Source organism: Coregonus clupeaformis, chromosome 31, assembly GCF_020615455.1.
Source record: "Coregonus clupeaformis isolate EN_2021a chromosome 31, ASM2061545v1, whole genome shotgun sequence".
NCBI lineage: Eukaryota > Metazoa > Chordata > Actinopteri > Salmoniformes > Salmonidae > Coregonus > Coregonus clupeaformis.
Window position 1 is genome coordinate 30,218,481 of NC_059222.1, and position 19,192 is coordinate 30,237,672.

Sequence of the window (19,192 nt, forward strand, 5' to 3'; positions counted from 1 at the left end):
ATCCTGTTTCCATTGATCATCCTTGATGTTTCTACAACTTGATTGGAGTCCACTTGTGGTAAATTCAATTGATTGGACCTGATTTGGAAAGGCGCACACACCTGTCTATATAAAGTCCCACAGTTGACAATGCATGTCAGAGCAAAAACCAAGCCATGAGGTCGAAGGAATTGTCCGTAGAGCTCCGAGACAGGAATGTGTCAAGGCACAGATCTGGGGAAGGGTACCAAAAAATGTCTGCAGCATTGAATGTTCCCAAGAACACAGTGGCCTCCATCATTCTTAAATGGAAGAAGTTTGGAACCACCAAGACTTTTCCTAGAGCTGGCCGCCTGGCCAAATTGAGCAATCGGGGGAGAACGGCCTTGGTCAGGGAGGTGACCAAGAACCTGATGGTCACTCTGACAGAGCTCCAGAGTTCCTCTGTGGCGATAGGAGAACCTTCCAGAAGGACAGCCATCTCTGCAGCACTCCAGGCCTTTATGGTAGAGTGGCCAGATGGAAGCCACTCCTCAGTAAAAGGCACATGACAGCCAGCTTGGAGTTCGCCAAAAGACACCTAAAGGACTCTCAGACCATGAGAAACAAGATTCTCTGGTCTGATGAAACCAAGATTGAACTCTTTGGCCTGAATGCCAAGCGTCACGTCTGGAGGAAACCTGGCACCATACCTACGGTGAAGCATGGTGGTGGCAGCATCATGCTGTGGGGATGTTTTTTAGCAGCAGGGACTGGGAGACTAGTCAGGATTGAGGGAAAGATGAACAGAGCAAAGTACAGAGAGGTCCTTTATGAAAACCTGCTCTAGAGCGCTCAGGACCTCAGACTGGTTCAAAGGTTCACCTTCCAACAGGACAGCGACCCTAAGCACACAGCCAAGACAACGCAGGAGTGGCTTCGGGACAAGTCTCTGAATGTCCATGAGTGGCCCAGCAAGAGCCAGGAATTTAACCAGATCGAACATCTCTGGAGAGACCTGAAAATAGCTGTGCAGCAACGCTCCCCATCCAATCTGACAGAGCTTGAGAGGATCTGCAGAGAAAAATGGGAGAAACCCCCCAAGTACAGGTGTGCCTAGCTTGTAGCGTCATACCCAAGAAGATTCGATGCTGTAATCACCGCCAAAGGTGCTTCAACAAAGTACTGAATTAAAGAACATAATCGGTTAAAGAAAATTGTGACAAATAAAAAAGTATACCAGTTTCATTTAAGGACCAAAGGATTGACAGACATCCCATATAGATTGCAAAATAGTTGAAGAGATTTTTGACGTACCGATTCCAAGGCATAGTGTTTATGAACTGATATACAAAACGACGCCGGTTTCAAAACTTTGAATTTTTCAATAAAAATTATTAAACAAAATTCTTGCTACCAATACAATGTTATTTGTATCCCCCATATCATCTTCCCAGCTCTGCAGATTTTGCTGCGAAGAGATAGAATCATTAGATCATTTGTTTTGGTACTGTCCATTTGTAGCTTTTGGTCACAGGTCCAGGAATGGCTGAAGGATTGCAATATTTACCGGGAGCTAACCCTGCAGATAGCACTACTGGGTGATCTGAAAAGTCATAGTCAATCGATCAATAATACATTATAATAATAATTTTAGCAAAAATGTTTATTTTCAATTTACAATCTGTAGAAACAATGAGACTAGAAGGGTTCAGAACTTTTGTGAAACATCACAGTACAGTTGAAAAATATATGGCAAATAGAAATCCAATATGGATGGTGTTAAGCGATAGATGGGAGGTGTTGAATGGAGCTGAAGGATGGGACTAATAACAACTAACGACAACTAATAACAACAAGATAACTCATGTAAAGCATACTGTGTCCATAATAAGTATAGAGGTAATAGGTTGAGAGCTTTTGGGAAAGAGCACAGTTAGAAAGATATGGCATATAGAAGCAAACCGGATGGACATCATGAAAATGATCGGAGAGGTTGAGGGTAGAGGAAGTTCAGGAGTAAAAACAAACAAAAACTGTGTCCATAAAATGTATATAGTATGTACAGTGAGGGAAAAAAGTATTTGATCCCCTGCTGATTTTGCACGTTTGCCCACTGACAAAGAAATGATCAGTCTATAATTTTAATGGTAGTTTTATTTGAACAGTGAGAGACAGAATAACAACAAAAAAATCCAGAAAAATACATGTCAAAAATGTTATAAATTGATTTGCATTTTAATGAGGGAAATAAGTATTCGACCCCCTCTCAGTCAGAAAGATTTGTGGCTCCCAGGTGTCTTTTATACAGGTAACGAGCTGAGATTAGGAGCACACTCTTAATCTCACCTCGTGGAGTTGCAATGATCATGAGAACGGTGAGGAATCAGCCCAGAACTACACGGGAGGATCTTGTCAATGATCTCAAGGCAGCTGGGACCATAGTCACCAAGAAAACAATTGGTAACACATAACGCCGTGAAGGACTGAAATCCTGCAGCGCCCGCAAGATCCCCCTGCTCAAGAAAGCACATATACACGCCCGTCTGAAGTTTGCCAATGAACATCTGAATGATTCAGAGGAGAACTGGGTGAAAGTGTTGTAGTCAGATGAGACCAAAATGGAGCTCTTTGGCATCAACTCAACTTGCCGTGTTTGGAGGAGGAGGAATGCTGCCTATGACCCCAAGAACACCATCCCCACCGTCAAACATGGAGTTGGAAACATTATGCTTTGGGGTGTTTTTCTGCTAAGGGGACAGGACAACTTCACCACATCAAAGGGACGATGGACAGGGCCATGTACCGTCAAATCTTGGGTGAGAACCTCCTTCCCTCAGCCAGGGCATTGAAAATGGGTCGTGGATGGATATCCAGCATGACAATGACCCAAAACACACGGCCAAGGCAACAAAGGAGTGGCTCAAGAAGAAGCACATTAAGGTCCTGGAGTGGCCTAGCCAGTCTCCAGACCTTAATCCCATAGTAAATCTCTGGAGGGAGCTGAAGGTTCGAGTTGCCAAACGTCAGCCTCGAAACCTTAATGATTTGGAGAAGATCTGCAAAGAGGAGTGGGACAAAATCCCTCCTGAGATGTGTGCAAACCTGGTGGCCAACTACAAGAAACGTCTGACCTCTGTGATTGCCAACAAGGGTTTTGCCACCAAGTACTAAGTCATGTTTTGCAGAGGGGTCAAATACTTATTTCCCTCATTTAAAATGCAAATCAATTTATAACATTTTTTACATGCGTTTTTCTGGATTTTTTGTTGTTATTCTGTCTCTCACTGTTCAAATAAACCTACCATTAAAATTATAGACTGATCATGTCTTTGTCAGTGGGCAAACGTACAAAATCAGCAGGGGATCAAATACTTTTTTCCCTCACTGTATAAGCTGGAAGTAGAGGCCTAAGCGATGTTGTTCACTAGTTTACTCCAATTAGGGAAGGGGTGGTGGGGTTGGAAAGTAATAAAGGGAAATATATTTTCTTAAAGGATATGTATATGTATGTACAGTTGAAGTCGGAAGTTTACATACACTTAGGTTGGAGTCATTAAAACTCGTTTTTCAACCAGTCCACACATTTCTTGTTAACAAACTATAATTTTGGCAAGTCGGTTAGGACATCTACTTTGTGCATGACACAAGTAATTTTTCCAACAATTGTTTACAGACAGATTATTTCACTTATAATGCACTGTATCACAATTCCAGAGGGTCAGAAGTTTACATACACTAAGTTGACTGTGCCTTTAAACAGTTTGGAGAATTCCAGAAAATGATGTCATGGCTTTAGAAGCTTCTGTTAGGCTAATTGACATCATTTGAGTCAATTGGAGGTGTACCTGTGGATGTATTTCAAGGCCTACCTTCAAACTCAGTGCCTCTTTGCTTGACATCATGGGAAAGTCAAAAGAAATCAGCCAAGACCTCAGAAAAACTGTTTGGCCATAATGACCATTGTTATTTTTGGAGGAAAAAGGGGAAAGCTTGCAAGCCGAAGAACACCATCCCAACCGTGAAGCACGGGGGTGGCAGCATCATGCTGTGGGGGTGCTTTGCTGCAGGAGGGACTGGTGCACAAAATAGATGGCATCATGAGGAAGTAAAATTATGTGGATATATTGAAGCAACATCTCAAGACATCAGTCAGGAAGTTAAAGCTTGGTCGCAAATGGGTCTTCCAAATGGACAATGACCCCAAGAATACTTCCAAAGTTGTGGCAAAATGGCTTAAGGACAACAAAGTAAAGGTATTGGAGTGGCCATCACAAAGCCCTGACCTCAAATCCTATAGAAAATGTGTGGGCAGAACTGAAAAAGCGTGTGCAAGCAAGGAGGCCTACAGACCTGACTCAGTTACACCAGCTCTGTCAGGAAGAATGGGCCAAAATTGACCCAACGTATTGTTTAAAGGCACAGTCAACTTAGTGTATGTAAACTTCTGGAATTGTGATACAGTAAATTATAAGTGAAATAATCTGTCTGTAAACAATTGTTGGAAAAATTACTTGTGTCATGCACAAAGTAAAGTCCTAACCGACTTGCCAAAACCATAGCTTGTTAACAAGACATTTGTAGAGTGGTTGAAATACAAGTTTTAATGACTCCAACCTAAGTGTATGTAAACTTCCGACTTCAACTGTATATGTATTTATATATGTGTGTGTGTGTGTGTGTGTGTGTGTGTGTGTGTGTGTATATATATATTATTTATTTATATATAGATATATATTTTATTTATTTATTTATTGCGTGAAAAAACAACATATGGGGGATTGGAAGTGATGCAGACAATTACATTGATGGAAGTTACAATCTATCTGCAATATTAAAGCTGATCTACCCCAAAGGAAAAAGTACTGAGTAAAAGGGCTGAATACTTATATAAATGTGATATTTCCATTTTTTTTATTTTTAATAAATTTGCAAAAATTTATAAAACCCTGTTTTTGCTTTGTCATTATAGGGTATTTTGTGTAGATTGATAAGGGAAAAAAACAATAGAATCCATTTTAGAATAAGGCTGTAATGGAATTTGTGGAAAAATTAAATGGGTCAATACCTCCCGAGTGGCGCAGTGGTCTAAGGCACTGCATCGCAGTGCTAGCTGTGCCACTAGAGATCCTGGTTCGAATCCAGGCTCTGTCGTAGCAGGCCGCGACCGGGAGACCCATGGCTCTACCAACTGAGCTACATCCCTGGATGACGCTGGCACAATTGGCCCAGCGTCGTCCAGGGTAGGGGAGGGAATAGCCGGCAGGGATGTAGCTCAGTTGGTAGAGCATGGCGTTTGCAACGCCAGGGTTGTGGGTTCGATTCCCACGGGGGGCCAGTATGAAAAAAATAATGTATGCACTCACTAACTGTAAGTCGCTCTGGATAAGAGCGTTTGCTAAATGATGTAAATGTAATACTTTACGAAAGCACTGTATACATTTAAACAGGAGTAACATTGACCAGTAGCAGGATAAATACAGTCCCTTGCTAAAGTATTCATCCCCCTTGGCGTTTTTCCTATTTTGTTGCATTACAACCTGTAATTTAAATAGATTTTTATTTGGATTTCATGTAATGGACATACACAAAATAGTCCAAATTGGTGAAGTGAAATGAAAAAAAATAACTTGTTTCAAAAAATTCTAAAAAAATTAATAACGGAAAAGTGGTGCGTGCATATGTATTCAGCCCCTTTGCAACCAATTACCTTCAGAAGTCACATAATTAGTTAAATAAATCCACTTGTGTGCAATCTAAGTGTCACATGATCTGAGTATACAGTCATGGTCAAACGTTTTGAGAATGACACAAATATTAATTTTCACGAAGTCTGCTGCCTCAGTTTTTATGATGGCAATTTGCATATACTCCAGAATGTTATGAAGAGTGATCAGATCAATTGCAATTAATTGCAAAGTCCCTCTTTGCCATGAAAATGAACTTAATCCCCAAACAACATTTCCACTGCATTTCAGCCCTGCCACAAAAGGACCAGCTGACATCATGTCAGTGATTCTCTCATTAACACAGGTGAGAGTGTTGACGAGGACAAGGCTGGAGATCACTCTGTCATGCTGATTGAGTTAGAATAACAGACTGGAAGCTTTAAAAGGAGGGTGGTGCTTGAAATCAGGAGGGCGGCAGGTAGCTTGGTGGTTAAGAGCGTAACCGAAAGGTCGCTGGTTCTAATCCCCGAGCCGACTAGGTGAAAAATCTGCCGATGTGCCCTTGAGCAAGGCACTTAACCCTAATTGCTCCTGTAAGTCGCTCTGGATAAGAGCGTCTGCTAAATGACTAAAATGTAAATGACTAGGGTAAAGTCATTTTCTCTGATGAATCTCCTTTCCGATTGTTTGGGGCATCCGGAAAACTCCTTGTCCGGAGAAGACAAGGTGAGCGCTACCATCAGTCCTGTGTCATGCCAACAGTAAAGCATCCTGAGACCATTCATGTGTGGGGTTGCTTCTCAGCCAAGGGAGTGGGCTCACTCACAATTTTGCCTAAGAACACAAACATGAATAAAGAATGGTTACAACACATCCTCCGAGAGCAACTTCTCCCAACCATCCAAAAACAGTTTGGTGACGAACAATGCCTTTTTCAGCATGATGGAGCACCTTGCCATAAGGCAAAAGTGATAACTAAGTGGCACGGGGAACAAAACATCAACATTTGGGGTCCATGGCCAGGAAACTCCCCAGAACTTAATCCCATTGAGAACTTGTGGTCAATCCTCAAGAGGCGGGTGGACAAACAAAAACCCACAAACTCCAAGCATTGATTATGCAAGAATGGCCTGCCATCAGTCAGGATGTGGCCCAGAAGTTAATTGACAACATGCCAGGGTGGCTTGCAGAGGTCTTGAAAAAGAAGGGTCAACACTGCAAATATTGACTCTTTGCATAAACTTAATGTAATTGTCAATAAAAGCATTTGACACTTATGGAATGCTTGTAATTATATTTCAGTATACCATAGTAACATCTGACAAAAAACACTGAAGCAGCGAACTTTGTGAAGACCAATACTTGTCATTCTCAATACTTTTGACCACGACTGTATATACACCTGTTCTGAAAGGCCCCAGAGTCTGCAACACCACTACGCAAGGGGAACCATCAAGCAAGCAGCACCATCAAGTTTTCTGATTTTTTGTCTTATTTCTTGTTTGTTTCACAATAAAATATATTTTGCATCTTCAAAGTGGTAGGCATGTTGTGTAAATCAAATGATACAAACCCACCCAAAAATCCATTTTAATTCCAGGTTGTTAGGCAACAAAATAGGAAAAATGCCAAGGGGGGTTGAAAACTTTCGCAAGCCACTGTAGATAGATACTAATGGTAATGGCAATCAATAATCAATGAACAGCAGCGTAGTGGTAGTAATACATCTAATCAATAGTCATTATAGCAGCAGCATAGGTGTGAGTGGGAGCAGTAGTTATTAGCCATTTAACAGTTGGCTTGTGTATGTGTTCCAGATAGGTATCGTGGGTCGTACTGGGGCTGGTAAGTCCTCTATGACACTGTGCCTGTTTCGGCTTCTGGAGGCGGCTGGGGGAGAGATCACCATCGACGGGGTCAAGATATCAGAGATAGGACTGCATGACCTGAGATCTAAACTCACCATTATACCACAGGTACATACACACACACACACACACACACACACACACACACACACCCTACCCTGTCCTCACCTCCACCTTCACTACCCTCTCTCCCTCCCCAGGAGCCAGTGTTGTTCTCTGGCAGTCTTAGGATGAACTTGGACCCCTTTGAAAAGTACAGTGACGGTGAGGTATGGAAGGCTCTGGAACTATCCCACCTCAACAAGTTTGTCAGCAACCAGCCGAATAAACTGCAGCTGGAGTGTTCAGAGGGAGGAGAGAACCTCAGGTAACTTAATCCTAACCACTTAACAACTGCATGCTTTGATACCCATTTGCATTCACACATGTTTGCACCTGTACAAGGCCTTTACCTGTATATTCAGGTGGGAATTAAACACCGAAAACAAAACTAAGAACATGTGGAATACAAACATGTCTTTATTAGGATTTTCTCTTAAGAACGTATTCCTTCTCTGAATCTTTCTTTTAGCTTTTTATACCTTTCATATTTTACTCTTCTCAAAAATAATGTAATGCCTTTGTGTGTGTTCAGTGTGGGCCAGAGGCAGCTGGTGTGTTTAGCCAGGGCTCTACTGAGGAAGACGAGGATCCTGATCCTGGATGAAGCTACAGCCGCCATCGACCTAGAGACCGACGACCTCATCCAGTCAACCATCAGGACACAGTTTGAGGACTGCACCGTCTTCACCATTGCTCACAGACTCAACACCGTCATGGACTATACTAGGTAATGTGCAATACATTACACATGCGCACACGCATAAACAGACAGACATACACACACAAATACTTATTTTGATCTAAGATTACATGTTATTGTGTTAGGTCATATTCTCTCCAGAAACCTAAAACAGTTATGAAATATTCTACTAATCCCTCTTCACCTCTTTGCAGAGTGCTGGTCTTGGACAAGGGACAGATAGCTGAATTTGACACTCCTACAAACCTCTTATTCCAGAGAGGAATCTTCTATGGTATGGCTAAAGATGCAGGACTGGCACAATAGCACTGCCTCTCCTCTACCTACATAAAACCTATAGTGCCTTGTGTCAGAACACAGAGTGCCAGTGAATGTCTCATTTTATACTCTGCAGTCTGCTGCAAAACCAGGATAAAAAACGTTAGATTTTTTTAATGTTACTTTTTCTAAAAAATAAAAGACAGAAAAACTGTGTCACTGTAATTTCCACGAGTGAGTTTCAGGATGAATCCAGCTATTTTTTGTACTGTATCGTTTTTATTATTTAAGCTATACTTTTTATTATTAAAAGTTGTCTGATTGGGAAGTTTGCTCCGTTCAATGTGTGATTCCTTTGTGAACCAAATCTGTAAAAACTTGAATTCTGTACTACCAAAATATGAGAGATGGTAATGCCTTTATTAAAAAAAGAAAAACATTAAGACTGCCTTGTAGATGTTTTTGTGAAGCATTTCATTTTTATATACATTTATGATCATAATACATGTTAACTACTCTGGTATAGCCTACGCTACAACCTCAACATTGTTAACAATGTAGGAGGCAACCAATATTAAGTATGTAGAACGTTTAGCTGAAATATAGGAATTAACAGGACTCATGTGGTGTGGATTAAGGTTTGATACATATGGCCTGTCAACACAACACAGAGCATACAGTGGGGGAAAAAAAGTTTTTAGTCAGCCACCAATTGTGCAAGTTCTCCCACTTAAAAAGATGAGAGAGGCCTGTAATTTTCATCATAGGTACACGTCAACTATGACAGACAAAATGAGGAAAAAAAATCCAGAAAATCACATTATAGGATTTTTAATGAATTTATTTGCAAATTATGGTGGAAAATAAGTATTTGGTCAATAACAAAAGTTTCTCAATACTTTGTTATATACCCTTTGTTGGCAATGACACAGGTCAAACGTTTTCTGTAAGTCTTCACAAGGTTTTCACACACTGTTGCTGGTATTTTGGCCCATTCTTCCATGCAGATCTCCTCTAGAGCAGTGATGTTTTGGGGCTGTCGCTGGACAACACGGACTTTCAACTCCCTCCAAAGATTTTCTATGGGGTTGAGATCTGGAGACTGGCTAGGCCACTCCAGGACCTTGAAATGCTTCTTACGAAGCCACTCCTTCGTTGCCCAGGCGGTGTGTTTGGGATCATTGTCATGCTGAAAGACCCAGCCACGTTTCTTCTTCAATGCCCTTGCTGATGGAAGGAGGTTTTCACTCAAAATCTCACGATACATGGCCCCATTCATTCTTTCCTTTACACGGATCAGTCGTCCTGGTCCCTTTGCAGAAAAACAGCCCCAAAGCATGATGTTTCCACCCCCATGCGTCACAATAGGTATGGTGTTCTTTGGATGCAACTCAGCATTCTTTGTCCTCCAAACACGACGAGTTGAGTTTTTACCAAAAAGTTCTATTTTGGTTTCATCTGACCATATGACATTCTCCCAATCCTCTTCTGGATCATCCAAATGCACTCTAGCAAACTTTAGACGGGCCTGGACATGTACTTGCTTAAGCAGGGGGACACGTCTGGCACTGCAGGATTTGAGTCCCTGGTGGCGTAGTGTGTTACTGATGGTAGGCTTTGTTACTTTGGTCCCAGCTCTCTGCAGGTCATTCACTAGATCCCCCCGTGTGGTTCTGGGATTTTTGCTCACCGTTCTTGTGATCATTTTGACCCCACGGGGTGAGATCTTGCGTGGAGCCCCAGATCGAGGGAGATTATCAGTGGTCTTGTATGTATTCCATTTCCTAATAATTGCTCCCACAGTTGATTTCTTCAAACCAAGCTGCTTACCTATTGCAGATTCAGTCTTCCCAGCCTGGTGCAGGTCTACAATTTTGTTTCTGGTGTCCTTTGACAGCTCTTTGTTCTTGGCCATAGTGGAGTTTGGAGTGTGACTGTTTGAGGTTGTGGACAGGTGTCTTTTATACTGATAACAAGTTCAAACAGGTGCCATTAATACAGGTAACGAGTGGAGGACAGAGGAGCCTCTTAAAGAAGAAGTTACAGGTCTGTGAGAGCCAGAAATCTTGCTTATTTGTAGGTGACCAAATACTTATTTTCCACCATAATTTGCAAATAAATTCATAAAAAATCCTACAATGTGATTTTCTGGATTTTTTTCCCTCATTTTGTCTGTCATAGTTGACGTGTACCTATGATGAAAATTACAGGCCTCTCTCATCTTTTTAAGTGGGAGAACTTGCACAATTGGTGGCTGACTAAATACTTTTTTTCCCCACTGTACATACATGGAACATATGGCCTAGATCTATTCAACTATATTCTTACGTGGGCCAGAGATGATTATTATTAATATTATTATTATTTTGAACTGTATAAGAAAGTAACACACACACACACACACACCAATAAAGCACTTTTCTTCAAATTAAATGTTGCTTTAAGTTTTTAAGGAAATAGGTGGAGGGCATTCAACCAATGTGAGTCGAGGTGCAACCAATTATTTTGATCATAATTGAAAAAGAAAAGGCGCAACGCTTGCATTATTATTTATTGTTATTTCAACAACTATTAAAAGCTTCTTAACAGTAATTAGGTCATTTTAAAATCACCTGAAAACGAAGCATCTCAATAAATAACAAAAATATGTCAAATCAGGTAATGCCAAATTCCAGTCTGAAGGAAGTATGCTTTGATTTAATTTCCCCCGGTCATTAGGTGCATTTTTTGTCATCCTCCCTTCTATCGAGTCTTTGTGAGCATCAGAGAGGGAAACAGAAGGCGTGTACATGTTCCTGAGAGTCATAGCTTTCAGAAATAGGGTCATAATAAAATTAGTAGCTTTAACCGTTCAAATGCTAGAGTCAAATTCATATGAAGAAAAAAGAATCAACATGCCACATGGGCGCTAGAGACCGGAAAACACCAAGCTATAGTATAGACAACCACCATAGTGCTTTAGTGTGCTTTAGGTGGGGATGCTTTTCCAGATATTTTATTAATGTTCAGAATTGATCAAAGGGCCAGTCTAAATTAATAAACGGGCCAGATCTGGCCCACGGGCTGCCAGTTGAATAACCCTGACTTAGATTAACATTTAAATATTTGCGAAGCTATAAGCCTTCTGCATGGAATGTCTCACTGACTGGAACAATGGACTCCTTGTTACAAGCAAAGTTAGAGGCTGTTGTCACTCAAAGGTGAGGTAGTGGTGCCAAAACCACCATCGTAATTGACAGTTTGCTTAATTTGAGCATTAAAAGGTATTACCCAAGCCTTCTCCCCTTGTAACTCTAGGGAACCAGGGTTGGTGACCAGTGAGGTAAATACATGCATGCTAAAGTTACTGCATCTAAGCACTAGAGGGGGCTCTTTAATCACGCTGCATCATTCCTCACAGACTCATGCTTCAGTAGTGATGGGAGCCGGTGTTGTCTGAGTGTGTTCCAACCCTTGGCGTTGCTAGAGCCACGTGCTTACCAACTGAGCCACAAAGGACCACATTTACCCTTTAAAGACTCTGCAGCAGTATTGTCTTGAATGCAGTAAACAAGCACACTAAAGCCACCCTGACACTGATTGACATCGCACCTTTCCTTCAGGGAAAATAACCCAATAACACAAACAGTCATTTGAAATGTTAAGCATTTCATTAAGTCTATTTGCACAATGAAAGTGAATCTGTCCCACAATCATCCTGAGAACTCAGCTGCTATTTTTACTCTTTTATAATTAAGCTTAGTCATGACTGCTGCAGTGTGATAGTGGTTGATGTGGTCACTCAGGATGAAGTTGCTCCCAGAGCTCCCCCCTAATCGTTATGCTAAAGATTTGGGGAGAGTAAACTGATCCTAGATCTGTGCCTAAGGGCAGAAAAGCCCCACCAAACGCTGACAGGTGATTGGTTTAGCTGACGATGGATGAGCTCAGGGTGCCAGGAATCAGGATGCTGAGTAACGTCTCAGCCTATAGGGCAAAACCACATGAGAGACAGGCTGGTTTGGAGCTCCACTCCCCACTACCCACCACAGAGTTTACACCTCAGGCACTAGAGTCAGAAGTGAGATCAAGATTGAAAACAACTCAAGTGAAGTGGTGACAAAGCAAGAAGTTTATCTGGGATCGAACAAAGCCAAGCTTGTTTTTCTAAGGCCTTGATTCCTCTGCTTTGTCAGTGTATTGCCCAATATAGGATGTCTGTGGTAGCAGAGAAATGCCAATATGTCAGCTTTTGGCACGGTATATATTTTCTGGGCTGCTTTTGGATCAAAGAGCTGCTTTCTGAAGGCCTCTCAGGTGGGGGTGGTGGTGTGAAGACACTGACAGTTGCAGACATATTGCTTTAGCAGGATCTGATATTGATAGGATTGCCACAGGGGAAGTTGATGGATTAATGTATTTATCAGACGCTTGACAATTGAGTGAATTGTGCACCACTGTCTGTGATAACTTAATCAGGTGTTCCAAGTATAGATCACACGTGTACTGTGTAGAACTCCGGCTGTCAAGGGACGCAGTCAGTGTCTGGATTTTGATATTTTCTTTTATTGAGAGACTTAGTAAACCAGGTATATGCACGCTCTAGTCTAGGCAATCTGTCATTCATCGATCAACAACAAAAAAATCCAGAAAAACACGTCAAAAATGTTATAAATTGATTTGCATTTTAATGAGGGAAATAAGTATTTGACCCCGCTGCAAAACATAACTTAGTACTTGGTGGCAAAACCCTTGTTGGCAATCAGAGGTCAGACGTTTCTTGTAGTTGGCCACCAGGTTTGCACACATCTCAGGAGGGATTTTGTCCCACTCCTCTTTTCAGATCTTCTCCAAGTCATTAAGGTTTCGAGGCAGACGTTTGGCAACTCGAACCTTCAGCTCCCTCCACAGATTTTCTATGAAATTAAGGTCTGGAGACTGGCTAGGCCACTCCAGGACCTTAATGTGCTTCTTCTTGAGCCACTCCTTTGTTGCCTTGGCCGTGTTTTGGGTCATTGTCATGCTGGAATACCCATCCACGACCCATTTTCAATGCGCTGGCTGAGGGAAGGAGGTTCTCACCCAAGATTTGACGGTACATGGCCCCGTCCATCGTCCCTTTGATGCGGTGAAGTTGTCCTGTCCCCTTAGCAGAAAAACACCCCCAAAGCATAATGTTTCCACCTCCATGTTTGATGGTGGGGATGGTGTTCTTGGGGTCATAGGCAGCATTCCTCCTCCTTGATGCCAAAGAGCTCCATTTTGGTCTCATCTGACCACAACACTTTCACCCAGTTCTCCTCTGAATCATTCAGATGTTCATTGGCAAACTTCAGACGGGCATGTATATGTGCTTTCTTGAGCAGGGGGACCTTGCGGGCACTGCAGGATTTCAGTCCTTCACGGCGTAGTGTGTTACCAATTGTTTTCTTGGTGACTATGGTCCCAGCTGCCTTGAGATCATTGACAAGATCCTCCCATGTAGTTCTGGGCTGATTCCTCACCGTTCTCATTATCATTGCAACTCCACGAGGTGAGATCTTGCATGGAGCCCCAGGCCGAGGGAGATTGACAGTTATTTTGTGTTTCTTCCATTTGCGAATAATCGCACCAACTGTTGTCACCTTCTCACCAAACTGCTTGGCGATGGTCTTGTAGCCCATTCCAGCCTTGTGTAGGTCTACAATCTTGTCCCTGACATCCTTGGAGAGCTCTTTGGTCATGGCCATGGTGGAGAGTTTGGAATCTGATTGATTGATTGCTTCTGTGGACAGGTGTCTTTTATACAGGTAACAAGCTGAGATTAGGAGCACTCCCTTTAAGAGTGTGCTCCTAATCTCAGCTCGTTACCTATATAAAAGACACCTGGGAGCCAAAAATCTTTCTGATTGAGAGGGGGTCAAATACTTATTTCCCTCATTAAAATGCAAATCAATTTATAACATTTTTGACATGCGTTTTTCTGGATTTTTTTGTTGTTATTCTGTCTCACTGTTCAAATAAACCTACCATTAAAATTATAGACTGATCATTTCTTTGTCAGTGGACAAATGTACAAAATCAGCAGGGGATCAAATACTTTTTTCCCTCACTTTATTTGGACAGTAAAGCTAAAACGTTTAATTTGGCTCTATACTCCAGCATTTCGGATTTGAAATCCAATGTTTCATATGAGGCAACAGTACAGAATGTCATATTTTCAAACATATCTGTTTTACCATTTTTGAAATAAAAACACTTTATGCATCTTGTCTCCCCATTTGAAAAAGTGCTAAGTATTTGGACAAATTCACCTATGCCTATCTATAGTGTATAGGCAAAAGTTTAGTATTTGGTCCAATATTCCTAGCATGCAATGACTTCATCAAGCTTGTGACTCTACAAACTTGTTGGATGTATTTGCAGTTTATTTTGGTTGTGTTTCTTCAAGTGCAGTCGCAAAAACCATAAATGCTATTATGAAACTGGCTCTCATGAGGCCCGCCACAGGAATGGAAGACCCAGAGTTACCTCTGCTGCAGAGGATAAGTTCATTAGAGTTACCAGCCTCAGAAATTGCAGCCCAAATAAATGCAAATAGACACATATAAACATCAACTGTGTGAATCAGGCCTTCATGGTCGAATTACTGCAAAGAAACCACTACTAAAGGACACCAATAATAAGAAGGGACCTGCTTGTGCCAAGAAACACGAACCATGGACATTAGACCGGTGGAAATGTGTCCTTTGGTCTGGAGTCCAAATGTGAGATTTTTGGTTCCAACCACTGTCTTTGTGAGACGCGGTGTGGGTGAACGGATGATATCTGCATGTGTAGATCTCCTGAGTGGCGCAGTGGTCTAGGGCACTGCATCGCAGTGCTAGCTGTGCCACTAGAGATCCTGGTTCGATTCCAGGCTCTGTCGCAGCCGGCCGCGACCGGGAGACTCATGGGCAGCGCACAATTGGCCTAGCGTTGTCCAGGGTAGGGGAGGGAATGACCGGCAGGGATGTAGCTCAGTTGATAGAGCATGGCGTTTGCAACGCCAGGGTTGTGGGTTCGATTCCCACGGGGGACCAGTATGAAAAAGAAAAAAAAAAGGTATTCACTAACTGTAAGTCACTCTGGATAAGAGCGTCTGCTAAATGACTAAAATGTAAATGTAAATGTAGTTCCCACCGTAAAGCATGGAGGGGGAGGTGTTATGGTGTGTGGGTGCTTTGCTGGTGACACTGTCTGTGATTTATTTAGAATTCAAGGCACACTTAACCCGCATGGCTACCACAGCATTCTGCAGCGATACGCCATCCCATCTGGTTTGGGCTTAGTGGGACTATCATTTGTTTTTCAACAGGACAATGACCCAACACACCTCCAGGCTGTGTAAGGGCTATTTTACCAAGAAGGAGAGTGATGGAGTGCTGCATCAGATGACCTGGCCTCCATAATCCCCCGACCTCAACCCAATTGAGATGGTTTGGGATGAGTCGGACGGCAGAGTGAAGGAAAAGCAGCAAACAAGTGCTTTTTTGGTTACTACATGATTCCATATGGGTTATTTCATAGTTTTGATGTCTTGACTACTATTCTACAATGTAGAAAATAGTAAAAATAAAGAAAAACCCTTGAATGAGTAGGTGTTTCCAAACCTTTGACTGGTACTGTACAATAAAAGTGACTCCAAAATGACAATACATTATTCAACTCCTATTGGGCAAAATATAATAATATGCCATTTAGCAGATGCTTTTATCCAAAGCGACTTACAGTCATGTGTGCATACATTTTTACGTATGGGTGGTCCCGGGGTTTGAACCCACTACCCTGGCATTACAAGCGCCATGCTCTACCAATTGAGCTACAGAGGGCCACAAATATAATCCAAAACAAACTGCAAATGCATCCAACAAGTTTGTAGGGTCACAAGCTTGATGTAGTCATTGCGTGCAAGGAATATGGGACCAAATACTACACTTTTGACTACTTTAATACACTATAAGTTAATTTTTTCAAATACTTATGACTTCTTCAAAATAGGGTGACTAGACACATGAAATGTTTTCATTTCTAAACGGTAGAACAGATATGTATGAAAATACCTTCAAATAAAAGGTGACATTCTGTACTGTCACCTCATATGAAACATTTGATCTCAAATCCAAAATACTGGAATATAGAGCCACATTTCTAAGTTTAGCCTCACTGTCCAAATGGAAGTGAGTGTATGTTTTTTTCTGAGCACCTTAAATAACCTCTTATAGCTGCTATCGCGATGTCTAATGATTTTATTCTATGTAGAGTTTCATTCCATTTAAAGCTGCCTGTGTTGACTTTTTCATGTCTTAAAAAGAATCACCCTATTATTATATACCTGTTTGTAGCCTCAAGATCCATCCATCCTCACCTGTATGACAGGAGTTTATTAATTTCGGCTCCAAATGAAACATTGCATTTATCAATGACAGATGGAGTAGAGGAGGGCATGTAAGGTAAGAGATCTCTCCTATGTGGGGTACGTGACAGATTGTACTATGTTGTTGCTTCCTCTTTATCCATTAATCACACTTTGAGTTGCTTTGGCTGGTGAAAGTGGGTGTTTCTGCACATCTATTCCCTCCCATCCAAACACACATACACACACACACACACCCTCTTGCTTCAGAAATGTGCCATATCACTGCTTTAGGCCATTCTGGCCTGAACTTGAACCTGCAGTGCTAGATGTTAGGTTCTCTAGTGACTAGACAGTACCTGTGGCCAAACTCATTGAAATTATATGTGACCAGCCAAGATTTCTCATATTCAGAATATCAGACTGTAGATTATAATTGGTAATTGCTGAATTTGTAAAAACAAAAGATGGATGGTTACAGCTGTAAAGCTTTAATAACATATGAAAGGAGCCGTGTTTGTGAATTGTTTGTTGGTTGAAAACATATTGTAAACACTACAATCCGTCTGAGAGGATTACAATGGTTAGACCTACTATAATTTTTCATACTGGCACGCAGCTAAGGCTTGATTAAATACACAGGAAGGTCTACTTTTGTTGCAGTAAAATGCACTCGTGGCCTCTGTATCCTTATTAGCATGACTTTTTAGGAATTCAGCCAGAATAGTTAATACTTTTAAGGGAATTGAATGTGCATTCCTATAACATTTATTTTACGTCAATGCCATTGTTGGTGACAAGCATTTGTTGGTTTGTGGTTCATCTACATCTGTGTTGTGACTTCCTCCCCTGAAAGAGACAGAAACATTGTCCCCGTATCACCTCTTCATTCTGTTCGTAAATCAAGCTGTCCTGGCGAAAGACGTTCATCCAACTCAGCATGTAGTCCATCATATTTCCAGCCTCACCTGATGGCAATCACATTACCAAAGTGCTATACTACCTACAATCCGACAGTATGAATGATCATCTGTATTGTGCAGACACGAGACTGCCTGATTGGATTATAGTAACACCTCTGTTGTTATTGTGTTGTCACTGTCCATGTGTCAACTCTGAGCATCACAGATCAGAAGTTTCTCTTTTCTCTCTGAGAAGTACAGTCAGCTGTTTTTCAGAAAGGTGTTTGAGGACAAGTAATGTTCCACGAACCGCTGTAACAGGGATGTATGGTGTTATTTAGAAGCACAACTAATCCACGGCACAAAGGCAGGTTTTGTAGGATGTATTGTATGTGTACTGTAAGTTGGAGGGAGCTAAATGTTCTTGAGGGAGTTTAATCTCAAATGGCTAGGCAACGAGAGTCACGTACGATCTGGTGCAGACACTGTAAACCCACAACACAGTACTTGAGCCCAGTATAGTATTTTTCTATCACCCACAGAGTATTTAACCTTACACAGCCGCATCTCCAGTTAAACCCCTCAAATGATCATGATAATTCATTCTATTTGCATATAAGACACTTAAGACATCTCAAGGTTGTAGGAGGACATAATCATTTGCATGGCTAAACATCAGTTACACAACATTCAATATTACCTTATAAGGTCATAGATTGGATAACATAAACAATCCATCAATAAAGCAACAGACAGGACAGACAAAGCACATGTAATCCCTTTCAAAAGGAGAGTCAAAAAATCTCAATGAGTAACAAGTATGGGCACCATCCAGTGTCCTCAGCAGAACTTTGTCTGTATTCCTCCAGCTGGCTTGTATTACTATCGTTGAAGGCACCAGAAAACTCCATTAGTCCCCAGAAGGATAGTAACAATTATAAGTAAGGAAAATTATCCCTCATGGGGACATTACCCAGGTCCCCACAAGGATAAAGTCTATTTTAGGGTTAGAATTAGGGTTAAGGTTAGGGTTGGTTTAGGGGTTAGGGAAATTTTGAATGGAAATACATTTTAGGTTTGTGTGTGTGTGTGTGTGTGTGTGTGTGTGTGTGTGTGTGTGTGTGTGTGTGTGTGTGTGTGTGTGTGTGTGTGTGTGTGTGTGTGTGTGGCAGTGCTAATGCCAGCTCCTAGTGTTATACTGATCCATACACCTTTGAGTGCTGGTGTCCACCAGCCTCATACTACTGGGCTTGGAGATGACTGTGAAAAGCACTCAGGCTCCTCATATAAATAAATGACAAGCACTAGTAGTCCCTTTTCTCTCACCAAAATAAATCACAGTAGGCCTAGTCGATGCATTAAAATGCATTAAGTAAGTTTTT

At 41.6% G+C, this 19,192-nt stretch overlaps 1 protein-coding gene across 2 annotated transcripts in view; it reads left to right on the forward strand.

The window, feature by feature from the left end:
* Window positions 1-8,998, forward strand: part of abcc3 (ATP-binding cassette, sub-family C (CFTR/MRP), member 3) — a 67,039-nt gene extending 58,041 nt beyond the window's left edge. For both annotated transcript variants that reach the window (XM_041858730.2, XM_041858729.2), the window contains exons 28-31: window positions 7,445-7,603; window positions 7,696-7,862; window positions 8,130-8,324; window positions 8,492-8,998. In XM_041858730.2, coding sequence (XP_041714664.1) covers window positions 7,445-7,603; window positions 7,696-7,862; window positions 8,130-8,324; window positions 8,492-8,603 — 633 coding nt within the window. In that variant the 3' untranslated portion in view covers window positions 8,604-8,998. The remainder of the gene's footprint in view (window positions 1-7,444; window positions 7,604-7,695; window positions 7,863-8,129; window positions 8,325-8,491) is intronic.
* Window positions 8,999-19,192: the final 10,194 nt, after the last annotated feature.